This window comes from Vulpes vulpes, chromosome 8, assembly GCF_048418805.1.
Source record: "Vulpes vulpes isolate BD-2025 chromosome 8, VulVul3, whole genome shotgun sequence".
NCBI lineage: Eukaryota > Metazoa > Chordata > Mammalia > Carnivora > Canidae > Vulpes > Vulpes vulpes.
This window is the reverse complement of record NC_132787.1, coordinates 72,669,817-72,696,419: the sequence shown is the minus strand read 5'-3', so window position 1 is coordinate 72,696,419 and position 26,603 is coordinate 72,669,817. Positions and strand designations below refer to the sequence as shown.

The 26,603-nt window shown below is 43.0% G+C and overlaps 1 protein-coding gene and 1 pseudogene across 3 annotated transcripts in view; one reads left to right on the top strand and one right to left on the bottom strand.

The window, feature by feature from the left end:
* Nucleotides 1-20,516, top strand: part of ST3GAL5 (ST3 beta-galactoside alpha-2,3-sialyltransferase 5) — a 57,092-nt gene extending 36,576 nt beyond the window's left edge. For all 3 annotated transcript variants that reach the window (XM_025994408.2, XM_072767087.1, XM_072767086.1), the window contains 4 exons: nucleotides 1,034-1,377; nucleotides 6,310-6,496; nucleotides 8,093-8,251; nucleotides 13,645-20,516. In XM_025994408.2, coding sequence (XP_025850193.1) covers nucleotides 1,034-1,377; nucleotides 6,310-6,496; nucleotides 8,093-8,251; nucleotides 13,645-13,893 — 939 coding nt within the window. In that variant the 3' untranslated portion in view covers nucleotides 13,894-20,516. The remainder of the gene's footprint in view (nucleotides 1-1,033; nucleotides 1,378-6,309; nucleotides 6,497-8,092; nucleotides 8,252-13,644) is intronic.
* Nucleotides 20,517-21,235: 719 nt separating this feature from the next.
* On the bottom strand, nucleotides 21,236-21,828 carry LOC140599995 (large ribosomal subunit protein eL6-like; annotated as a pseudogene).
* Nucleotides 21,829-26,603: the final 4,775 nt, after the last annotated feature.

Below are 26,603 nucleotides of genomic sequence, written 5' to 3'. Positions count from 1 at the left end.
AGGTGGAGGTGAGGACAGGAAGCACAAGGATGAGGGAAGACTTCCCACCAGGCAGTTCTGAGGCAGCATTTGGCCAGACTGAGCCAGGAGGAAGACTGGGGTGCTTGGGCCTTTGTACCACATCCCTCTGGTGAGTTTTGCTTTCAGCTGGGCTACTGTACTTGGCATTCAGCAGCCTTTCCTTGTTGAGGCGAGGCATTCACAGTGCAGGTAGATCATATACAAAACTAATTCTATGTTGACATGACACTGATCCCTGATTACATTTAGAATAACTTACATTCCAGACTCTATGAAGCTCATTGCCCCAACTGATAAATAAGCATCTTTCTCATCTTGAAGGATAAGAACCCAAAATATGAAATTGTATTAAATTGTGGTTAAAAAAAACCCCAACACATAAAACTTACCATCTCAACCATTTTTAAATGTGCAGTTCGGCCCTGTTAAGTATATTCATGTTGCTGTGAAACAGATTTCTAGCACTTTTATATCTTGCAAAACCAAAATTCCAGACCCATTAAACAGCATCTCTCCATTTGCCCCTGCCCCCCAGTCCTTGATAACCACCATTCTACTTTCTGTTTTGACCAGTTTTAATACTTGAGAGACCTTGTAAGTGGGCTGAAACAGTCCTTTTGTGACTTATTTCACTTAGTATAACGTTCTCAGGGTCCATCCATGTTGTAGCATGTGACAGGATCTTATAAGACATGAAATACTTCAAAGTGTGTATTTCACCCCAAATTTATTTGAGGAACAAGGTTAGGCCAGGGGCAGGAGGTGGGGGTGCAAGGACATGCTTTCCTTATACATGCTTGCTGTGTTTATCTCCCTGTCCTATGATTCTCCCAGTTTATTTCTTTAAGTTTCTGAGCATCAGTTAACTCTTAAAAAAAAGCAACTGTTTTGTGCTGAAAGAGTAATCGACAGGCAGCTCTATCAGACATCGCAGGACACAGTGTCATCTGTAAGATGATATTTCTAATGCCTAAGAGTTATTCAAACTCAGATCGCTGTGATTTCATTCCAGAGAGCTCAGAAATATGCTCAGCAAGTCTTGCAAAAGGAGTGCCGACCCAAGTTTGCGAAGAAGTCGATGGCGCAGTTGTTCGAGCACAGGTACAGCACGGACTTGCCACCTTTCGTGAAGGAGACCCCCAAAATGAATGAAGCCGAGTACAAGTATGATCCTCCTTTTGGATTCCGAAAGTTCTCCAGTGAAGTCCAGACCCTGTTGGAAATACTGCCCGAGCATGACATGCCCGAACACTTGAGAGCAAAGAGCTGTAGGCGTTGTGTGGTCATCGGAAGCGGTGGCATACTCCACGGACTAGCACTGGGCCAGGCCCTCAACCAGTTCGATGTGGTGATAAGGTACATGGGTTCACCTCTAGAGTTCACTTTACTGCTGTTCGTCAGTGTCATACCAGCAACAGGGATACAGAAAGTACTGCCAAGTCCCTGCCTGCTAGGGACTTACTGCTTGAGATAATGAAACAAAAATATGAAATGATTAGATGCCCCAAACTGTGCCATACTGACCCAGATTTGGCAGAACCTTGTCAGAAGAGGTGAGGTTTGGAAGGTTGGGTAGAGATTCAGGAGGAAGCCTGAGCTAGGCAGGACCAAGAGAGGGCACAGTGTTGGGGAGTAAGTATGGGAGATGCTTGGCTTCTGGGAATGGGGCTCGGTGTGGGTGCACCCCATGAGACAGTGCTGGTGGGGACAAAGGAAGCACACAATCTGAACTCCCCTCATCCTAGATTCTTTTTGGTTCAGCTGGCTAAAAATTGTTTTCCTTATAAAAGCTAAATAGGCTCATTCTTGAAAGTTAAAAAAATATAGAAAAATGCAAGGAAGAAAAATAACCCCTCGTAGCCCTAATAACCAATCACTATCAATCAGCTGTGTTCCACTTTTGTTCTATACACTACTAATGAGTGCATCTGCATTCTTATAAAGTGGTTTGCTTTTTTTTTTTAAACATAACATTATGAACAGTTTCTGAGGTCATTAAATATTTCTTGGAAAATTAACTCTTCCAAGTGCTTAGTATTCCTTTAAATGAGAGTATCATAAGTTATTCAGCTGTTCTTCTAGTGCTGGATATTTTGAATTTTTCAGATTCTTTGTTACTGTGAAAATGCCCTGCATATCTCATACTTATTGTCCTTATCTCTGATTATTACCCTGGAAATAATTCTAAGAATTCTTAGAGTTGTTGGCTTAAAGATATTGGAATGCTTTTAAGGCTCTTGATACATTTGGATACATTTGAATAAATTCTCCCTACCTGAAGGATATGCAGAACCAGAAGTACAATGTACTCTGGGTCTCATCAGATCTGTTCAGCAGGAGCGTGTGCGTTTGTCCCAAGGCAGGAGAGCCCCGGGCTGTGGATTGGGTTTCAAGGTTGTGGTCAGTGCATGAATGTGTGGGCCTGGTATGAGGCAGAGAAAGTGGAAATGGAGACTGATCCATTTCCAAGAGGTCTATTGAAAAAGTAAATTATAGGACTTCCCAACAGCTTGACAGTTAATGCCAAGGGACATCAGGATTTCCAGTCTGGGGTCTCACATGTTAGTGGAACTGCTGTCAGAAATTGGAGTAGTTGGGGAAAATGTCTGGTTAGTGAGAGAGGATGACAAGATCCATTTCAGATATTTTGAATGTGAAAGTGATGTATTCATATAGTACTTTTGTTCCCGATAGCTGTGATCTTGAGCAAGATTCCTAACTGTCCTGTGCTCCTATTTCCTCATCTGGAGGCAGTAACAGTACACATGTTATGGGCTTACTGTGAAGACAAAATAAGTTCACAAATGTACAGCACTTAGAACTTAGTGCTAAGCATTTAACATTGGGCTTGGGATACATGGAAATATACAGGTAAATGAAAAGAAACAGATAAGAACCTAGTTTAAAGGCAAAAGGGGTGCTGTAGTCCTCAGTGGCCAGAGAGCAGGAATGGTGTGAGATGCGGGAGTAGGAATGGGGTTAGGCTTTGAGGAGTGGGGTTAGGCTTTGAAGGAGGCTATAACCACTACCTTTCACTGGATGCTTGCTTGCTTGCTTGCTTTTCTTTTTTTAAAGATTTTATTTATTTATTCATGAGAGACACAGAGAGGCAGAGACATAGTCAGAGGGAGAAGCAGGCCCCCTCTGGGGAATCCGATTTAGGACTTGCTCCCAGGACCCCAGGATCACAACCTGAGCCAAGGGCAGATGCTCAACCACTGAGCCACCCAGGTGCCCCTCACTGGATGTTTTCTTTGTGCCAGACACTGTGTAACGTGCGTTAGATGTTCTCATTCCTCCATGAAGCCATCATTGTTACTGTCACCAATGAAGACTTTGAGGGCCAGAGTCTAGGCCAGATGCCAGCAGTCCAAATGCAGGGTATGAGGCTTTCGGAAGCTAATTCCTGGCCCCATGCAAACAGTTGAAAGATGTGTGTGTAGGCAGACAGGGCCTCGTGCCCATTTAATGGTGCATGACTAATATAGGAAGAGAAGAGGAGAGAAGCCAGGGGTGCCAACAGTGCACACTCTGGGCCAGAGGAGAGGAATGGTGGGAGGGAAGGGTAGCCCCGAGCTGGCCTTGGCAGAACAGTGCCATTTGGCTCTTCAGGGAGGAGGTGGGCAGGGAGATCTAGGGTGTGGAGCCCCGCCCTGGCAGGAGGAATATCATGAGCACGCTATGAAGGCACACACACGAGTTGGCTTTCCACAATGTCAGCTTTATTCAGTCTTAAAGCAAAGTTAATCATGATTAGGAAGGAGGTTCAGGATTCCAAACTCCATGACATTTCACCATGTGATTCAACCTGGCTTCTTACACAGTCTAACAGAGCAGACCATAAGACAAGCCACACAACAGATGAGATGACAGAAGAGGGTAAGGGGGCCCCTGGGTGGCTCAGTCAGTTGAACATCTGACTCTTGGTTTCGGCTCAGGTCATGATCTCAGGGTCCTGGGATCAAGCCCCACCTCTGACTCCAGGCTCAGCACAGAGTCTGTCCCTCTCCCTCTGCTCCTCCCTACACTCTTGCTCTCTCCCTTTGCCTCTTCCTATCTGTCCATTTCGGTCTCTCTGTCTCTCTCTCTCAAATAAAAAAAAAACAAAAACAAAAACAAAAAATGGGGGGTGTATGAAGTTAACAAACCGAATGTGAAATCAGTCTGTGGGTGCACAGTTGAGATAAGGCCTCAGTGTGGTGTGGGTCAGCTCTTGGCACTTCATGCTGCTTATATTCAAGCAGTGAAGGATCTCGGTTTTGCTTAGAGATCCATCGGGCAGATCCTTCAGTGCAGTTGTCTTTTTTAAGTGGTCGGACGTAGAAGAGTCATGTCTGAGGAGTCTGACAGTTTGCTGCTAGAATCCTCCCCTTTTTAAAGGGTCTTGGGCCCCTACAGACCGCCTCTGGTCTGTTCATTATCATTTCTGGGCTGTCAGCTGATGCTGGTCCCAGCAGTATATCCTAGCTGCAGGACCTTTACCTGCTTGCATCATTGCTTGACACAGTCCCCTGCTTGACAATGAGAGACTCCATTTTGTTCTCTATAAGGAAGATGGGCCAGGTTATTGGGAAAGGGGCTCGAAGGTGGCCTGATGCCTAATGGTGGCCCACAGATCACCACATTGGAGAGCATAGACTTCATGCATGGCCCCTGGGAGGCCACTGAGAGCTGGGGACAGAGGAAGGGTGGCTTACCCTGATTAGGAGGGAGAATATCAGTTAAGAAGCTTTTGGGGGATGGGGCATCTGAGGGGCTCAGTCAGTTAAGCATCTGCCTTCGGCTCAGGTCATGATGCCAGGGTTCTGGGATCAAGCTCCACATCAGGTGAGTTCTTTGCTCAGTGGAGGGAGGGGTCTGCTTCTCCCCTGCCTCTGCCCTTCACCCCCACTCATGCATACGCTCTCTCACTCTCTCACTCTCAAATAAATAAATAAAATCTTTTTAAAAAAATGAAGTTTTTTGCGGGAAACTTTTAGGTGTAAAATAATTTCAAATTTAACAGAAGAGTTGCAAAAATAGTACAAAGAACTTCCCATTCATGCTTCCTCCCCCAGATTATCCAGCTGGTAACGACTTCATCACGTTACTTCATGATTTTCTCTCCATATATTTTATTATTCTTTTTGGAACTCTTTGATAGTGGCAAATATCAAGCCCCTTTACCCCTAAATAAGTCAGTGAGGGTTTCCCAAGAATGAGGACTATCATAGAACTCCAGAACCACAGAACAGCATTCAGAATTAGGAAATTAACACTGAGAAAATACAAGTCCTATCTACATCCTTATCCAGATTTCACCAGCAACCCTGATAATGTCCTTCATTCTAAAAAAGAAAAGAAAGGGGAGAAAACTGCCTCAGGGGCATGCCTTGCATTTGGTCCTCATGTGTAATAATATCCTTTGATAATCCAGAGGTAGGTATCAAATCTAGAAGAAATGGCAATATAATAGAGAAGAATGCCGAGATACAAGTGTGACAATAGAGGTGTATGATGCAGGAGAAGAGCCCAATAGACTTTGAGATTACAAAACTCTTTGGGTGAGTGTTAGTGCTTTCAGAAGAATTCTTAGAATTTGCCCCAAAACCTAATGCCTGGTAAGAGCCTTGGTTGATCTAGCAGGTGTTAAGTGTCCCACATCCTTGCTTTAAAGGATGTACCTGGGGGACACCTGGGTGGCTCAGTGATTGAGCATCTGCCTTTGGCCCAGGGTGTGATCCTGGGTCCCAGGATCGAGTCCCATGTCGGGCTCCCTTCATGGAGCCTGTTTCTCCCTCTGCCTGTGTCTCTGCCTCTTCCTCTCTGTGTCTCTCATGAATAAATAAATAAAATGTTAAAAAAATAAATAAATAAAGGATGTACCTGGGCCCAGTGCCCTCCTTGGTCCCAACTCTGTCCATATAATTGTGCCTGGCCCTCGTTTCTAGGTTTCCTTTCTGATTACCTTTTTGAAATTCTGGCAAGAACATCTAATATCTGAGCACAACGGGAAGCTTTCAAGGAAACATTACTGATGCCCAGAGAAAGCCCAAAGTATAATGTTTGGGTTGGCTTAAAATGGCAGGATTGGATGGAATTGCTTGACATTCAGAGAGGAGATGTGGGCATCCCTCAGGGACTTGAGGCTGCTGGGAAAGAGGCCTTACTTCCGACCCACAGCTCACTCTCAGTTCTAAAAACATGTGGGGAACACAACGCAGGGATCCTGCATGTGTCTTGCATGATATGACAAGATAGTTGATGGCTTGCTTTGTCAATCTACTTTTGTCCTTTTTTTAAATTTAGGTTAAACAGTGCACCAGTTGAGGGATATTCTGAGCATGTTGGTAATAAAACTACTATAAGGATGACTTATCCAGAGGGTGCGCCACTGTCTGACCTTGAATATTATTCCAATGACTTGTTTGTTGCTGTTTTATTCAAGAGTGTTGACTTCAACTGGCTTCAAGCAATGCTAAAAAATGAAACCCTGGTAAGCACTAGAAATTCAGCTATCCAGTGTTCCTTCGTAAAAAGTGGAGGGATCTTTTATTGTAATTCCAGACTTTTATTTTTAAACAAACACAGTGGAATGCATACAGTTGACCGCAGAACAACATGGGTTTGAATTGCCTGGGTCCACGTATATGCAGGTTGTTTTCGATAAATACAGTGCAGTATTATAAATGCACTTTCTCTTCATTACAATTTTCTGAATAACATTTTCCTTTCTCTAGCTTGCTTTAAGAATACATACAATATATGATACATATAACATTGAAAATATGTATTAACTCTTTATGTTATTGGCAAGGCTCCTGGTCAGCAGTAGGCTATTAGTAGTTAAGTTTTTGGAGAGTCAGAAGTTATCTGTGGACTTCAACTTCTTGAGGAGGGGATGGTGGTGCCCCTCCCCTACCACATCATTTAAGGGTCAGTTATACTTTTTGTTGTCTTTCAGATAACTACTGCCTTTGTAGAAAGCCATCAGCAGTCCTTGTTGGGAATTACTTTCAGAATTTAAGATTAAATTCTGATCACATGGAAATTGTGATCATTACTTAATGGAAATATCAAGTTTTGGACCAAAATTGTTATTACCTTACTCACCAGACTTGAATTTACATATATCTTGGATAATCTAGAAATTAGATTTGCTTGGATAAATATAAACCATTATTGAGGTTTTTTCAAAAGAGTATATATATGAAACCTCTGAGGAATATTCCCCAAGAGATTGTCTAAAAATGCTCTGATAGGCAGTCCTTTTGTTGGAGGAAATTCTCGGAATTCCAGAGGGCCAGGTGTTGAGGGAATGGACTCAACATGAGCTTGGTCATATCCCCTTTTGTTTGTTATAATAATTAATCATATTACCTTATAGCCCCATCCATTGTGCTGAAATAAATTTCAGAGGTCAAATCTAACATTTGTAGACACACCCAAAAACTAGCTCTCTGCAAAATTAATAGGATATAGTAGACTTTTCACATAAGCTCCATCTGATGGAGAATTTCAATCTGCAAAGCCAGATTCTGTAGAGTTTATCATGATCTTCTAGATTTTTCTATTGAGTAGAAGTTGGTCTAGTTGGAAGATGAAGCACATAGGAGGGAATGCCTTACAGTCAGTTACCAGGAGACTTCATAGGGCTATGACTTAGGGCAAGTCAGTGGAGAGGATGCAGGGGGAGGGCCTGATCAGAGTGGGGCACTCACAGCACTTAATACCCTTAAACTGGATCTGCTCACTTGGTCTTCCCTGGGACAAAAGATGCCTTTAGGTCCTAAAAAGCCTTACTATCTCAGATCACAACCTGGGGAATTTCTTCCCCAAACAAACCAGAGCTGGTTCTACACTTTCTCGTCTTGTCAAATGCCACTGTCATAGAACAGGTCCTTTGGGTTGCTACTCTGACTGGGGTAAAATTGGCATAGATCTCCATGACTGTGCTGCATTCTGCAGCACACAAGCCCACTTGGGGTCACACCCACAGCTTTGTGCTGGTTAACAGGGATGCATTCTCACCTTCTGGTGGTAGGATCACTTGATTAAGTACCCCTAATGATTGCTTGCTTTCTTTCTGTAGCCATTTTGGGTGCGGCTCTTCTTTTGGAAGCAGGTGGCGGAAAGAATCCCACTACAGCCAAAACATTTCAGGATTTTGAATCCAGTTATTATCAAAGAGACCGCCTTTGACATCCTTCAATACTCAGAGCCCCAGTCAAGGTTCTGGGGCCGAGATAAGGTATTTTTTTGTTGCAATTGAAAGTTAACTCTTCTTCTCTGTGTTGGAAGGGAGACCTCTGTACAGATTTCACTTAGGCTCAGCTGTATACCCAGAAGCGTCTCCCAGTGTAGAAATGCAGTCACTGATGAGATGCTCTGTGTGTGTTTGCCGATCTGCATCCTGACTTTAGGGCTCCTCATTGTTTACTTGGTTTTTCCCCTGGTGACTCATCTCTTTTGTATAGTCCATATGTTGAAATTTATGTCACTAAGATATTATTTAAGGTAGTCTAACTCTGGGACTCCGATCACTAATGGTAGGTCACTGAAAGGCACTTTGGTGGTCTGAAAGTTCTTTACATTTTTAACTCTGGGGGCTGCTTAGGTAAGAATTGACATTTATCATCACTTTATAGGTAATAGTAAATAAAATTTACCCCCTAGAGAGTGCTTTTCAGTTGATGCTTGGGTCCCATCCCAAACTTCCTATTTGTTTTATGCTGTGGTCTATACATTGGGATTTTCAAAGTCCCCTGGGTGATTTTATTTTGCAGCCTTATTTGAGAACCTTTGTGCTATCTATAGGTTGCTCACTGCAATAGAAATTCTTTACCTTCGGTTGGCCTGTGCTGCCATTGGGAGGGTGGCTTGCCTTTATTGTCGGTTTCCTTATGACCCAAATAGCTAAGCCTGTGTCTTTAGAATAACTTTTTAAAAAGTGGTGGAGGGGTGCCTGGGTGGCACAGTGGTTGGGTGTCTGCCTTTGGCCCAGGGCGTGATCCCAGAGTCCCAGGATCGAGTCCCGCGTCGGGTTCCCTGCATGGAGCCTGCTTCTGCCTCTGTTTCTGCCTCTTTCTCTCTCTGTGTGTCTCTCATAATTAAATACATTTTTAAAAAGCAGTGGAAATCATCCTTTTTTTTTTTTTTAAATGAGGAGCCTGAACTCATGACCCTGAGATCCAGATCTGAGCTGAAATCAAGAGTCCAATGCTAAACCTAAACAGACTGAGCCACCCAGGAGCCCCCATTCTTAAACAAACTTTTAAGCAAAATCTCCATATATAAAGGAAAGCAAGGAATTTGGAAAAGGCAGGGGTACTGCTCATACTGGGGTCCTGAGATATTGTCTAGCAGATGCCTGAGGCTCTTCAAGGTTACAGTTTCCAAACAATGAGTTAGACTCTTAGATGTAGTCAACCAGTAGGCAGATTAGCAGGTTCTTCTATTTGCCCCATGAATCAAATTTTATTTATTTGAGAGAGAGAGAGAATGAGAGCACGAGCAGAGAGGGGCAGAGGGAAAGGGAGAAGCAGGCTCCCCACTGGGCAGGAAGCCTGATTAGGGGCTGGATCCCAGGATTCTGGGATCATGACCTGAGCCGAAGGCAGATGCGTAACCCATTGAGCTACCCAGGCACCCCTCCCCTATGAGTCAAATTCTAATTAAAAATGTTCTTTAAAACACCTGTGTAAATTTTAAAGGAAGAAAACCAAATACTTAAATAGGCTACTTATTTTTTTAATTTTTTATTTATTTATGATAGTCACACAGAGAGAGAGAGAGAGAGAGGCAGAGACATAGGCAGAGAGAGAAGCAGGCTCCATGCACCGGGAGCCCGACGTGGGATTCGATCCCGGGTCTCCAGGATCGCGCCCTGGCCCAAAGGCAGGCGCCAAACCGCTGCACCACCCAGGAATCCCCTTAAATAGGCTCCTTAAAACAAAAACCTCGTTCTTTACTATGATCGGTAACAGCGAACTCCAACACTGGCCCCAGCCTCAGGTTTGAATACCCAGCTTTCTGTGAACACAGCTGAAGCTCTTCCCTTAGCAGGCCACCGTTTTTCTCCCGTGCTCTGCCCTCCCCAAGAGGCTTTCCTGCCTCTCCATCCATGGGGAGGCCACCAGGGCCATGTATTTTGTGCCCACAGCAGGAGCATGTCTGGGACCAGTTTTTCTGGTCAGCCTGTGGTACCTGTTTCCCTCTCTGAGGAGAGTGGCTTCTCTGCCCCTCAGCAGCAGCTGTTGGGTCTCTGATTGGACTTGTTATATTATAGGTTGCTTTAGCTGCTCTTCCCCATGTGAGAGCACATAGGATCCTCCAGAACATGGACTTAAAACTTTTAAGCATCAATTTTAACAAAACAGCTAAAAAAAAAAAAAAAAAAAAGACTTAAAACAGACTTTGACATCAATTAGCATCAATTTTAGCATCAATTTAGCATCAATTTTAACAAGTTAAAAAAAAAAGACTTAAACTTTGACAAGATTAAGTTATAAAGAAGTTTCACTATCCATGGGTTTCTGTATCTTCTCAACTGCCCTGTGTCTTTATGAAATCCCATAGTATTTTTTAAACATAGGGAAATGTTCATCTGTGGTTTGTAGGTAGATTTTTATTTTAAAAGTAACCTTTAGGGGCACCTGGGTGGCTCAGTCAGTTAAGCATCTGCCTTCAGCTCAGGTCATGATCCCAGGGTCCTGGGATTGAGTCCATGTCAGTCTCCCTGCTCAATAAGGAGTCTGCTTCTCCCTCTCTCTCTGCCTCTCCTTCTGCTCATGCTATCTCTCTCTCACACTCTTTCTCTCAAATAAATAAATAAAATGTTAAAGAAAAAAGTAATCTTTAAAAAATTAGATACAATTACATAAAATACGAAATGAACAGCAAAAAATATCAACACAAAATAAGCAGGGGAAATTTTATCATATATATGATAGTAAATACTTCTAAAGTATAAGATCTTATTAGATAAAACAGAAAAGAGGGCCAATAAAAAAAATGGGGAAAAGATATGAACAGACATTACACAAAAGAAGAAATTAATACAGCCAAGGAATGCATGATAAAATGTTCAACTTCACCAATAATCAAATAAAAGTAAGTTAGAGCCACAATGACATTTCCCCCTGTTTTTTTAGCAAAGATTTAAATGCTTGATAATGTCTTTGCTTGGCAGGAATACAGGTAGAATTATAAGTTGGTACTTTTCTGGAGGGTGGTTTGGCAATATATATCAGCTTTAAATGTGAATAGTCTTTTCCCAGCAATTTTACTCTAAAAATTTTATTATAAGAAAATCAGAGGAGCATCTGGCTGGCTCAGTCAGTGGAGCATGTGACTCTTGCTCTCAGGGCTGTGAGTTTGAGCCCCACATTGAGTATAGAGATTTCTTAAAAATATGGGATCCCTGGGTGGCGCAGCGGTTTGGCACCTGCCTTTGGCCCAGGGCGCGATCCTGGAAACCCGGGATCGAATCCCACATCCGGCTCCCGGTGCATGGAGCCTGCTTCTCCCTCTGCCTGTGTCTCTGCCTCTCTCTCTCTCTCTCTCTCTCTCTCTCTGACTATCATAAATAAATAAAAATTTTTTAAAAAAAGAGAGATTTCTTAAAAATAAAATCTTTTAAAAAAAGAAGAGAAATCTGCAAAGGTGGCTATTCTAATTCTAGGATGTTCACCATAATGTTAACGGCAAAGGACTAAAACCAGTCTAAACATTTCTCATTAGGCGATTGTTTAAACATATTATGTGTAGTGAATGCAATATTGTGTGACTCTTAAGGATGAAGGAAAATTAAGGGATGTGAAGACCCCTCCATAATGTATTAAACAAGAAAATCAAGTTCCAGAGCATTTATACCATCCTATTTTTGTTTAAAAATAAAAATGGGGCTCAGCCCGGGTGTCTCAATGGTTTAGCGCCACCTTCAGCCCAGGGCATGATCCCGGAGACCCGGGATCAAGTCCCACATCAGGCTCCCTGCATGGAGCCTGATTCTCCCTCGACCTGTGTCTCTGCCTCTCTCTCTCTCTCTCTGTTGCTCATGAATAAATAAATAAAATCTTTAAAAAAATAAATAAAAATAAAAATGTATGTACAGAGATGCATATGGAAAAGCCCAGAAATAAACACCAAACTGGGATGGTGTTGTCAGGGACTTTCTGGTATGCAAGCCCTTCAGAAGAGAGGGAAGTCTGGTGGGTTATGAGATGGGATCTTAGGGGATATGTTCTGGAGATAGCATCTCTGAGTGGTTTTCGATGGCTTCTGAGTTTCTCTCCATACATTGCCCCTATGAGCAGCTGGTTTCACACAGTCCTTCTGCAAATACTGGTTGAGTATTCCCGATACGCTAGGTACAGAGCTGGCCACAGGTAAGACAGGTCACTACTTTATGGTCCTGTGGCTGAACAGGAAGAAATCTTCCTTTGGGTTAACTTCTCTTGTATTCAGTGACTCTTGAGTTTCTTTTTAACAAGTGACACAGATGCAACACATGAAGGAGCAGGAGGTGGCCTAACAAATGATGAGCTCATTTGATGTTCTTAACCCCACTTAAACTATGAACTCTGAAGGGCTCACTGTTGTTCCAGTTTATAGAAATGGAGAGTTGTTTCTGGAAGCCACAGACTCAGGATGAACAAAGTAGGTACATTTACACATGAAAAACTGTACAACAGAATGCCATTAGTAGATCAGTTGTCACCTTTTGGGGAGTGCTCGGACCACTGTGGAACTTTCTGTTCTCTCTACCCTGGGTACTGTTTTTGCCCAAGGCTGAGAGAGGGATCCAGAAAGCATGATTTCACATTTGCAAGTGGCAAGAGACAGAGATCCAGAAAGCATGATTCCACATTTGCAAGTGACAAGATAGCAGATGTGCGGGAGTGGTGATATAATGAGAATCCAGAATGATTCAGACTTTTGGTACATTAGGCCACAGTCAGTAGGAGACATTTTAGAAGGAACAAATGTGGAAATCCCTAATTTGGGCCTAAAAATTGCCCAAATAAAGGGTGAACAGAAACTGGCTTAGCAGCTGTGCATGTGAAAATGGCCTGTAAGTGTTACTTGCCAGAAAAGCAAACAAGGGCCTTAGGTGGGACATAGCTTCAGGTAAGAAGTGAACATAGCCTTCACTGGCAGGAAGGGAGGCTGCTCTGTGGACAGTCTCAGGCAGAGATTGTCCACAGGGGCCAGCAAAGAAGGGCCACCTCTAGAAATGGGTCCCAAGAAGGATTTTGGGAGGTCCTGTGACCACTGATTCTAGAGCAGACCTTGTAAATCTTTATCATGTTAAGAAAGGAAATGGACTTGTTTTGCAGTTCTGGTCATCACCTATAGGACGAGTAGGTAGAAGTTTTACGAAGAACTTTAAGTCTGGTACAAGAAGGGCTTCCAGGCTGTCTCTTGGTGGTGTGTTCAGAGGTATTTACATCACAGATCATGTTTTAGAGTCTAGATTGCTGACTTGGGTGGGAAGTCAGACTCTAGGATTCTATGATCTATAAAACCACATGCTGTATAAATCGAAGCCCATAGTGAAGCCACTGTGACTTTGCAAGGCATGTATACCACTTGGAAAACAGTGAATTGTGCTAAGCTTTGTTTTGTCTTTTCTTTTTTCAGAACGTGCCCACCATTGGTGTCATTGCCGTTGTCTTAGCCACACATCTGTGTGATGAAGTCAGCTTGGCAGGCTTTGGATATGACCTCAATCAACCCAAAACACCTTTGCACTACTTTGACAATCTCTGCATGGCTGCCATGAACTTTCAAACCATGCATAATGTGACAACGGAGACCAGGTTCCTCCTCAAGCTGGTCAAAGAGGGCGTGGTGAAGGATCTTAGCGGAGGCATCCATTGTGAATTCTGAACACAGGGAAACCTCATGTGACAATGCAACTCTGACTCTGAAGGCTGTTTTTCGTAGCCTTCTCGATGCAGCACATCCTGCAAAATACTTTGAGGTGCAGCTGGGGTTTTTAACTTTTAATTTAAAAAACAACAGTTTCGCTCTTCCCACTTTGTCCCCCCTATTTATTTGAGGTCGGTGTTTTTGCACAAAATTTTGTAAGGTAATTTTGAGAATTGAATTGGAAAGACTTTTCCAAGAGACTTCTATGTAATGATGTTTTATTGTATTTTAAGAAGATTATTTAATTTGTAAAAACTCTGTCCACGTCTACTGCACATAGAATATCAGGTAATTAAGTGGAAGGAGAATGGAGGTCACTCCTTTGATGAGAGCCCTGAATGCCTGATTCTGATTCCTTGTGACTGTTTGGTGGGACACATGCCAGGGGCACTTCCGGGATGACGTGCTCAGGAGCTAAACCACGGGTACTGATTCAGCCGTGCTGCTGCGCGAGGCCTGGGCTGATCGGAGAAGTTCACGGCCCCTCTCTGTGGGTCTGTCTTCTGCCAGAAGACTTGCAACAATCAACAAGGGGGTAGCTGTCCCGGGTGTCCCAGTTTGGGAAGGGGCACAGAAGACATTTTCTGTGTCCTCTGAGTATACAAAGCCAGCTTGGGCTGCAGAAGCCACTGTCTTCCCTGAAATTGTGACAACTCTTGAATTTCTTGAGTGTTTTTTTACTGCCCTTCCAAAAGCACATAAATGTTAATCTGAAGTGTTCCACTGCCTGCCTGAGGTGGCTTATAAAAATTAGGACACAATCTTTGTTACCAGAGTTGTAGCAAAGTAAACCCTTTCCAAGCATAGTCACATTTTCTGAAACACTGAAATAAAATCTTCCTGGTGTTATAAATTGCCTATTTAAAAAAAAAAAAAAACAACATATTTTTTTAATGCCTACCTGGCAGTGGTGTACCAGACAATGTGCTGGTCAAATGAACAAACCAAAAAGGAACAAAAGCTTTTGAGGAGCTCTCACAGTCTACTTCATTTGAGCACTTAAAAAAAAGTCCATAATCTCCCTGAAATGTCCTTGGCTGCTGCTAGGTGGAGACCTCGGTGGGGGATGCCCCAGTGAGCGACAGAGCAGAGGGTGCCTCCTCCTGCCAGGGCTGCCTCCCTGCAGCTCTGGATGCTCGAGTGTCTGGCTTCCTCCCAGAGAACAGGCTTGTTTCAGCTTCTGACTCTTAATTGCTCCAGTCTTTGTCATCAGAGGGTTGGCAGCTACTTTGCTCCCTCCCTGCCCCATCGAGGGTAGGTTCACATCTCTGCTCTCTGCCTCTGCCTTCCAGTCCCGCTGTAGCTCTGACTCCCAGCCTGCTCCCGTGCCTCCATGTCTGTCCCCTCCTCAGCACGCACAGGGCGGGGGAGCCAGTCACAGTATTCACACGGGGGTCCTGATCTCCAGGGCCCCAGGGTCAAGTTCAGAGTCGCCAGCCTAGCAAAATAGGATTTCTCTGCATTAGTGACTTAACATTTTCTGCAGATTTTGCTCTTTTTTTACTAAATACTGTTTAAGAGAAAATGCTTGGAAATTTTTGCCAGCTAAATGACTTAATGTTGAGAATTGAGACTCAGGAAGGTGGTCCACAGCTGTCCTGTGACTTGGTAAGGCCAGCCCTGCACCATCCACCTCCAGCCCCTTGCCCTTCAGGGGCGACTTGAAACCTGATTTTTTTTTTTCATTTAAATAGTTTGACAAAAGCCAGGGTTTGGAACTTCCTTAGACAACTTTCCTGGTGTTTGTGAGCACCTCCCCCGTGGGCTACGTGGCCTCATGTGCCACTGCCCTGCAGGGCCGCTGGGAGGTGTGTAGTTCCTTGCCCAGCACCTGGCAGCTTTCAGCCAATGTCAGGCCTGGCCCCCTCACCACCTCTCCTCTGTATGGCCGTTTGTGCCTCCTTACATTGCTTTTCCCAGGCCTCTCACCTTTGAATTATTTGCAGGGAGTAAGTACTCCGTGGCCTTAAATAAATGAGTAAAACATAATTTTTTCAGAGACCTTTTATGGAGCCCACCAGCCAGTCGGAGTTGATCAAGAACTTTTAGCAGGTTGGCAGCTATTTATTAGAAGTGGCTTCTTGGCTTTGGACGTATTCCTCCCTCACCCCACCCCACACATACTCACTCTTTGGGGAATAGACTTCTAGGTGCTTCAGGATGTCACAGGTGGATCGCCAGTGACAGGCTTCACGCCACCCCTCTGACTTTGTAGAGCTTTGTAGGTGCACTCGCATCCCTCATATGGGGCAGGAGTCCTTGCTTTTGAGGTAACTGAGGACAATGTATATATGTTCTGTATCTTAACATACATCTTACCAGAACTTTGGACCACAGAATTTCAGTGAGTTGTATGTTTTGTTTTTATTTATTTGTTTTGTCTCCTACAGAGAGCAGAACCTAGACCCACCTTAGGAAAATGCTTGGGGACTGGATGAGTGTGTGTCATGTTTTCAGGCAAAGCTAAACTGGGATCATCTACACAACTTCATGTATTCTAGGTGTCCCCTTTCCTTCATGGCTCCTTTTGTGTTGCACTGGGTTTTTCCTTTCCCTAGAGTATATCGATAAAGCTATTGGCAATGTCTGTTTTCACAGCTTTGGGGATTGTCATCATTTGTTGGGCCCATTGGTTAAAATGTTGTCAGACCAGGTTTGACTCTGCTTGTGTTTGAACGTGATGACCTTTTAGCCGTCAACACTCAGTGTGGTTTTCGTGGCAGACAGAGGCTTAGTAGTAAAAGAATAAAAGTGGTCATGTCTCCTCAGGTTAGTAAAGATTTCTAGAACCAAGGACCACTTTGTTGTAGCTGTATTCCAACCCCAGCACTTTGGGACTTGATATCAAAGGGATTGTTGATTTGCCTTGTTACTGTCTTAGGAGAAACTTTTAGAACAACATTGTAGGAAGATTAAGAAATGGTGACTTACTCTCCTCCTTGGCAAGTTTACAGCATCCCAAGTGTGGGCTACCTTTTCATCTTTTCTTCAGGACACTTCAGTAAAGTCCACTGAGAAGGAAGAAAATGAGAAAATGAGTAGTTCCTGTGAGTTAGCACAATTGCCCTTGGAATGCAGTGAGTTTTTAGTAAGCTTGCATAGCCAGCAGGAACCCTGTGACACCCGGTCTTCCTTCCATTTACACATGGTAACAAAATGCTTCTCTTGAACAAAGGACCCTGTGTTTGCTGCCGAGGGACCAATGCCCTCTCTCCAGGCACTGACCCTCTGTGAGGGTGCGCCCAGATGACCACACACTTGGTTCTCAGACTGTAGCACAAAGAACAAGGGGAAGTGGATCCCAGTACACAGAGCACACCAGAACACACAGCTGTCCCTGCCCTTTCCCTGGGGGTCAGGGCACCCTGGCCCCACCTCAACCTTTATTCTGTCCTTCCCCACTTCCTAAGGTCATTGTAGGCAGCATGGATTTGTGTTCTCAAAACATGGTGTTTATCTGTATTTACCTATAACCAACACTCAGTATAAGACCAAAGTAAATTGGGCAGGGGAATTCATCGTTACATGGACACACATTTTATTGGCTAGAAATTCATGTCCCCCCACAAAGGAAATTGCAGCCTTGGTAGTTCAACTTTCATTATCGAAATGCTTAGATTTGCCCAATTCCCAATATTAAATTTCAACCCGTTGAGCAGAGAAGAAAAGCATCCATCTTTAGAGGATTATGGCAGACCTGAAAGTAAATAACATGCTATGAAATTTGGCTCTAACTTTTTTAAAAACAGATTTCTCCAGTGAGCTGTGTCAACGAAACATAGAAAGGGAGACAAGTTTACAAATTTCCTCTGTGGGAAGGAGCAAGATGTCAGATCTTGAGTTGGAGTCAGGCTGCCATCCAAGATGTGGCAGATGTAGCCTTTCCAGCTTTTGTGTGCCTAGAAATGTAGTGAAGTGAATTTTCAGAAAATGCAAACATTATTAAAGAAATGTAATATTCGGGATCCCTGGGTGGCGCAGCGGTTTGGCGCCTGCCTTTGGCCCAGGGCGCGATCCTGGAGACCCGGGATCGAATCCCACGTCGGGCTCCCGGTGCATGGAGCCTGCTTCTCCCTCTGCCTGTGTCTCTGCCTCTCTCTCTCTCTGTCTCTCTCTCTCTCTCTCTCTCTCTCTGTGTGACTATCATAAATTTTTTAAAAAATGTAATATTCACTAGATAACTCATAGAAGCAATGCTAATTATGGATTATATACCAGAAATTTGTAACTACTAACAGCAATGTATTTTCACTCTCCTGTTACCTGACTTAATTTTTTGACTTACTGAAGAAAATCAGTTCCAAGAAAAATTAAAACGATGAGTTCATTTAAAACGGTTAGGTTCTTAATAGGAAAGACCACACTAGAGGCGCCTCGGTGGCTCAGTCGGTTAGGCACTTACCTTTGGTTCAGGTCATGATCCCCGAGTCCTGGGATCAAGTCCCACATCAGGTTCCCTGCAGGGAGCCTGCTTCTCCCTCTGCCTGTGTCTCTGACTCTGGGTCTCTCATAAATAAATAAATAAAATCTTTATAAATCAATCAGTCTTTCAGAAAAGACCGCACTAAACTACCAGGTAGTAACATAAATGTGACATGACTGAGGACAGAGTGTGGGCAGCAGGGGCCAGGGGAGGGTGATTAAGGACAGTACAGTAGTCAGATGCAAAAGTCGTTTTGAATGGACAGTTCCCCATAACATATCAAGATCTCCTATCAGGCTGGCTCCTTTGGTGTGGGAAGAAACTGACATTGGCCCTAAAGCAATGAGAATTCAAAAGGACCTTTGTAATTAAGGGATGAACTCTCTAGTGACAGAATTTTGTACTTTATTCCATCTATAGCCCCTGTAACAAGGCCTCGCCTATTATAGAATACAGGTAACTAAAGCAGTAAATGAACACAATCACTTTTTCTATATGTAATTGTCTTAGTGACTTAAATGAATCTCAAAAGAATATGCCAGAAGCTGAATAGGCCTGTTTAGTGGCTATATACACACCCATACATTGGGGAAAACCCACTTATTGCTGAAGCTTCTGAAATAGATGTATACCTTATCTTTTCAAAGACCTGCAGTGCTGTTGTGACTTCTGATAAGCATATGGAGATCTTTCCCTCCATTTCTGGCACAGAGCACCCCAGACCCTTGGAATTTCCTAAGTGTTGAGAATGATAAAGATGTTCTGTGTTATGTTAGTGAAATGACTTGGAAAACACCTGAGGGATGGAGTCCTCAGAAGAACCGGTGAGAATGATTTTGGTCCTGTTGCCTGACCTCTGGAGAAGAGAGAGGGGCTGAAGGTTAAATCATTTGCCAGTGGCAAAAGATTTAATCAACCATGTCTATGTAATGAAGCTTCCACAAAACTCCAAAAGGATGGGGTTCAGAGAGCTTCTGAGCTGGCAAACACATGAGATTGGGGAGAGTGACACACCTAGGGAAGACATGGAAGCCCCAAGCCCTGTCCCCATGCCCTGCCCTATGCATCTCTTTCATCTGGCTCTTCCTGAATTCTATCCTTTTGTAACAAACCAGTCATCTAGTAAGTTAAATGTTTATCTGAGTTCTATGAAGCACTCTAGCAAACTAGTCCACCTGAGGAGGGGCCCTTGGGAATCTGATTTATTAGCTAGTTGGTCAGAAGCACAAGTAACAACCAGGGCTTGGTGATTTGCATCCTGAGTTGGAGGAGTTCACTGGAACCTCCAGTTTGTAGCCAGTTAGGCAGAAGCTTGGCTAACAATCTGAGCTTGGGTCTAGGAGGGCACCTATAGGACTAAACCCGCAACCTGTGGGATCAGAGACTATGTGGGTGGATAGTGTCACACTTGGTTTGAATTCTCACACACCCGGCCAGTATTGAAGCTTTGCTTGTTGGAGGTGTGGGGAACCCCCTTCCTCAACACACATTGAATTTGGGTACTCAGGACAGCAAAGACTTGCCAAAGTGTATCAAAGTGTAAGTGTATATGTAGGGGTTGGTGTTTCAGACTATAATAAGGAAGGTCCTTGTCGAAGGTTCTATGCTTTGTAGTCAAGGCAGTCGTAGTGAGTTTATTATATGGAATTTGGAAACCAAGATGATATACCTCTATTGTGTGTATGTACATATTTGTCTGCCCCCCCTTTTTTGCTATATATCATTTACTGGATAAGGACTACTTTTAAAAGACATAATTACTAAAGATCTGATCATTTTGAGTTATGTGCCCTGTCTTTAAAATAATAGTGGACAAAAGGCCTTCTGACTGAGGCTTTGTGCTGGAGTGGCTTGCTCTTCCAATGTGATGTTTAGTAAGAGGAATGAGTGAGATTCAAAACACACACACCCCAAGCGCACAAAATTAGATTCGAGTCTAAACTAAGAGTCTTTTCCTAAAATGAAAGATTGAGTGGAGGGGCACCTGGTGGCTCAGTGGTTGAGGGTCTGCCTTCAGCTCAGGTCGTGATCTCAGGGTCCTGGGATTAAGACCCACATTGGGCTCCCTGTGGGGAGCCTGCTTCTCCCTCTGCCTATGTCTCTGCCTCTCTCTGTGTGTCTCTCATGAATAAATAAATAAATAACCTTAAAAAAAAAAGAGAGATTGAGTGGAATGTCATAGGTGTGGCTTTTTCCCTCTCCATCTTTTGTCTGTGGCCCATCTATGTCACTTTTCTCTACAAACTTAACCTAAATTTAAGAACATGAGTTCACTGCAAACCCTGGGGGAGAGGAGCTGAAGAGAGGTCAGAAGGGACAGGCCTCCATCTTCTTGCTAACCTCACCTACTCTCCCCACACAGCTACCACTCGTCACAGGGAATGAAGAAACATCTAGTACAACCCCTGGCTTCATAGGCAAGCATCTCTTTTAGGGTTCATGCACATTGACCGAGCACCCCTCATCTGTAGGGGGTAGGAAGTCTCACTACAGCTATCCTGTTCAATTAGCAGGTCAGATGTCCCGATTTTTACTTTGGACAATATAATCATCATAACTTACTGCTTTATATACTTATTCCTAGAGACTATTTTGTGTTTCTTAAAGTATTTAACATCTTGGGATGTTTGGGGTCACTTTTAGAAGGGATGACTTCTGACCACTTCTGTCTCGGCCTGCAGCTACATAAGTCTCTCCAGAATTTTCCCCAGTCTTCTCTCCATAAAAGGCTAGTCCAGCACTTCTTCACTTCCCTTCTCTCTATCCATCCCTACCCCCTGCTTATGTCCTGTATTGAACAATGATTTAGTCTTCCTCCAACTAGAAAGACTCTTCCCTTTTCTTTCTTTCTTTTTTTAAATGGATCAGTCAGTTTAATTAGGTTCTTTGTAAGAAATTTAGAACACCAATTTGTGAGGGAAAACTCCATTTGTGAGAGAAAACACAGAGCGGAGGTAGCCCTGAAGCTGAGGAACAGCTTTGATTTTTGGCAGAGTTTGCGAGTCCACAGCTTTCTGATCAACCTTGCACTGCTCTGTAATCTCGTATTTCTCCTTCTCTGTGTCAAAGATCTCCCCTTCCCGGTGTCTGGGTTTACGCAGCTGCTTCCTCTTGAAATAAGCGTCAGTGAGATGTTTGGGGATTTTCACTCTGCTGATATCAATTTTGGTGGAAGTGGCAATGACAAATTTCTAGTGTGTTCTACTCAGAAGAACTCGGTTGAGAGCCAGAGGTCCAGTCACAAGTAGCAAGCCACTGCTCAGTTGCTTCAGGAAAACTAACCTCTTGCCTCTGTGGTGCCCAATGAGGATGGTCAAAATGGGGCCAGGAGTGATGCTAGCTTGAAACTTTCTTACATGCTGACTGGAAAGTTTTTTGCCATGGCCCAACAGCTTTCGAGGCACATCTTCAGTAGGATAATACCTAGGCATTTTGTGAAGTTTAACCACTCAGGTACCACCATTCTTGTCACCACCAACTGGTCTTATAACAGTAGCAAGAACCTTCTCCTTCTCTTTCTTTTCAACCCTAGATTTAGCTGCTGAATACTTCCTCTTGTACACGGCTTTTCTGGAATACATAGCTGATCAGGAATATCTACCAATTCCTCTGACTAGGACAGGGTTTCAGCTGCAGAGGGGGCCTTGAGGTTACCCTTCTTTGCCTTGCCACCAGCATCAGCCTTCTTGGCTTCAGGTTTCTTCTCCTTAGTATCCGGCTTCTTGGCTTTTTCGCCTGCCATCTTGCAAGATGGAAAAGAGAACAAAGGTCCAGAATCTTCCTTTTCAGGAAGACAGCAAAAATTGAGCTGACCATCAATAAAATTCTGGCCAGGAGCAAGAAACAAAGACCACCTTGTTTCTACTTGTCAGATGTCATAACTTCCTGCAGAAACAAATGCCTTGAGGCAAGTCATAGCCCCCCTCTGGGATTCTCATCTGTTACACAGGGCATTGGCAGGGCTCCAGGGCTCCAGCACACATTAATTTCTCTTTAATAAAAATTAAACTGCCAACCCTGAAAGGTGTGGCCATTAGTGTGGGCCACAGCGCCACCTACTGTCCATGAGGTGTGTGCAAAGCTCTGCGTGCTGGGCTTCCACGTGGCCCCCAAGGGCAATGAGTAGAGCCCAGTATTCTGAGGCCTGCTGGCTCCTCTGCCCCTTAGCTGCTGCTGTGGCCCTTCCCTCTTCCTGCACTCTCTCACCGCTTCTTAGGCTCCCCTTCCTCCTCCCACGCTTCTGCTCTTCATCCTCTCTCTTCTCTCCCCTTCTGACTGTGATCTCTTCCCTTGAGATCATCCACTCCCATGGATTTGATGCTACCTCTTTTTATTTCACTCCCAGGTCTGCAGTGGGACCTCACTATCAAGGCTCCAGAATTCCAGGCCAGTATGTCCACCTTCTTCAGGATATTACCTCCTCCCTGGCTACTGGGCTAGCCTGGAAACTGGGCTGAAAATGCTGTGCCTCACACTGAAGCTCTTTCACTGACCAACTTGCTTTCTGCTAGGTGTGATCTCCCAGGTGCCATGAGTCAGTCCCGTCCAACTGCTGGCATCTCTTACATCCAAGTTTGCCGCTTGTTAAATGGATGATTTTGGAAGAGCCCACATTGCCTTGACACTTCCCTGATCTGCTGGTCTCTGCCTACCCACAGCCCCTGACTCCTCCACCTGCCACCAGTAAAAAGCACAACCTGGGTTTTTTCCTTATGGTACAAATATTACATTTTAACATACATACTCACAGAAACACAAAAATTAAAATCAACCATGTTCCCATCCAGAGGTACATATTGTTGTTTAAGATATATTCTCCAGGGTATTTTTTCTATGCATGTGCATGCACGTAGGTGATAATAGATAGATTAGATTTTATAGATGGAATCATATAAGCCATATTTCTCTGTAAGAATCTCTCCCACTTTTCATAATGTTAATTCATATAGATATACCTCATCCTTTTTATGGGGCTATGTTTGAATACACCATAATTTATTAAACCCTCAAGAAAGGACAATTAAGTTGTTTTACCCTTAATATTATAAATAATATATATTTTAATTCTTGTTAGGTAATTTCCTAGGGACAGTTCCTAGGAATAGGATCACTAAGTCAAAAGGACACATGTTTAAAAGAAAATCTTGGTGCGTGTTGAAACAGACACAGAAGTGTCTGTTTACACATGTCCTTGATAATCCTGAGTATAGTTCTCTTTTTGGACAATATGATAAAAAAACAATGCGTTATTTCGAATTGAATATCTTTGACTGCTAGAGAGGCTCACTATTTTTCTGTTAATTGGCCACTTGTATTTTTTTCTAAAGTCAATTTCCTATTACTCTTCACACATATTTCTGTGGGAAATGTTCATTTTTTTCTAATAATTTCACAAGAACTCTATATGTTTTAAAAAGGTTCGGTTCCACTTCCAAGCTGAAAGCATGAGGAGCCACACAGAGCTGTCATCTCCCCAATGACAGAAGCAAAGCTGCTAAAACTGTTTTTAAAAAGTTTAAGTGTCTGGAAATTATCCTAAGAACATATAGCAAATGAAGAAATATTTTTTTCAAGAAAATCTACTTAAACTCATTAAGAACAGCAAGAGTATTTGAGCCACCATTTCCTTCCTCTCTCTCTCCCCACTGCCAACCATCACAGCTTGATGGAAGCTCCATCTCAGGTGGTGTGGCCAAAAAGTTAGGCTTTTCTCCCCTCAGCGGCTGATTAGGAGCTATTTTATCTCACTAGTAGGGACAGGCTATCAGGATATCTCTTCCCCTTCAACTCTAAATTAAAGAGGTGAGTGTGGCCAAGAGGTTGAAGATTCCTTTTTTCTACCCAGCCCCTAACTATATGATGAAGGCTGTGCCCTTGGCATGACAGGCCAAGACTGGAGCCTCAATCATCCTCACCTCAACTCACCTATTCCATGATAAATTTTCATGGTAGACTGACAGAATTGAGGGGAGAAATTGATAATTCAGCAATAATAGACTTCCAGACCCCACTTTCTACCTTGGATAGATCAGCTGGGCAGAAATTAGACAACTAGATTTCCATATGCAGAAAAATGATGTTGGAGCCCTACCTCACACTGTATACAACAGAACTCACTCAAAATGGATCAATGGCCTAAATATAAAAGCTAAAACAATAAAACTTTTAGAAGAAAACGTGAGGGTAAATCTTTTGAAACTGGATTTGGTATTGGCTTCTTAGATAAGACATCAAAAGCATGAGCAACAAAAGAGAAAAAAATTGATAAACTAGATATCATCATAATTAACTTGTGTTTCAAAGGACACTATCAAGAAAGTGAGAAGACAACCCACAGGATGGGAGACAATTTTTTAATAAATCATATATTCAATAATTGACATATCTAGAATATGTAAAGAATATACTAATAAAAAGACAAATTGGGGGTGCTTAGGTGGCTCAGTGGTTGAGCTTCTCCTTGAGTTCAGGGTGTGATCCCGGGGTCCTAGGATCGAGTCCCGCATCAGGCTCCCTGCAGGGAACCTGCTTCTCCCTCTGCCTATGTCTCTGCCTCTCTCACTGTCTCTCGTAAATGAATAAATAAAATCTTTAAAACAAAGACAAATTGCCCAATTTAAAAAATGGGCAAAGATCTGAATAGACATTTATCCAATTGGTCAAAGAGCATATCAATGGCATTACCCTTCAGAAAAATGCAAGGCAAAACCACAATGAGATGCCTCTTCACACCCACTAGGATGACTGTAATAATAATAATAATTATCTTATTTTATTAAATTTAAAATTATTATTATTATTACAAAGATAATAAGGAATACTAGCAAGGATGCAGATAAATCGTAGTCTTCCTACATGGGTGGTGTAAAGATAAAATGTTGCAGCCACTTTGGAAAACAGTCTGGCAGTTCCTCAAATGGTTAAACAGAGAGTTATCATATAACCCAACAATGTCATTCCAAGTGCATACCCAAGAGAAGTGAAAACATAGGTCCACACGAAAACTTGTACATGAATGATCATAGCAGTATTATTCATATTAGCCAAAACATGGAAACAACCCAGATTCTATCAACTGATGAGTAGATAAATAACGTGTGGCATATCCATATGTTGGAATATTATTTAACCACAAAAAGGAATGAGGCATGAAGTAGTGATACAACATGTGAGGACCTTGAAAACATTATGCTAAGTAAGAGAAGCCAGTCTAAAAGGACCATGTATTATATGACACATTTTATATAAAATGTGTAGAAGGCAAATCTATAGAGACAAAAATTAGACTAATGGTTGCCTGTAGTTGGGACAATAGAGGGGGATTGGGAAGTGATAGCTAAAGTGTGTTAGGTTTTATGTTTTGAGTGATTAAAATGTTCTATTATTAATTATGGTAATGAATGAATACACAATTCTATGAATATACTAAACAGCCCTGAATTGTACACTTCAAATAGATGAATAATATGGCCTGTGAATTATACCTCAATAAGGTCTTTAAACAGTATTGTTCATATTTTCTTCATCCTTCTGAAGACACTAAGGCCGGTGGCTCAGTAGCCTCCTCAGAACCCAGGACATCCCTCTGTGCTGATTCAGGGGCTGCAGGTCAAGCATCAGAGATACTCAGCTACCTTTGCATCCAGATGTAGCCAATTTTGCAGCCTCACACCCCACCCCACCCCCCAAGGATGAGTTCAGCTGTCCCTTCTGCTGCCTAGACCAGACCCCACTTTCTTTTTTAAAGGTTTGATGTTCTACATTTATTTGAATTAGTATGTTAGCTTTAAAATGCTACAATTAGAAATTTTACTATTTTTGATGAACCTTTACATACGTAATCTGAGAGCAAGCTTTTACTGCATCTCACTTTGGAAAAAAATGATTGTATGTGTAGTAAACTTACTATATTGCTTCAACAAGTTCAATGGCAAGAGTGTTAACCCCACTGCCATGGATCCTTTTAACATCTCTGTCTTTATGTAACTCCAGTTCCCAAATCCTCTGTATGGACTCCACTCTCCATAGGTGAAGAGAAGTAGTCCAAACTGGTTTGTCTCCCTGATAAGAAAAAAAAAAAAAAAAAAACAAACTCCAGATTCCACTTCCAAAAAGAATTCTGGAATCTCAAAGATTACATATAGCTAATCCTGCAGCTGCCACCAGAAGATGTTGGGAATCTTGCTCATTCTGAGGCTGAGTGGATGCTCACCTGCAAAAGTGGACACTCACCTCAGTTGGAGGT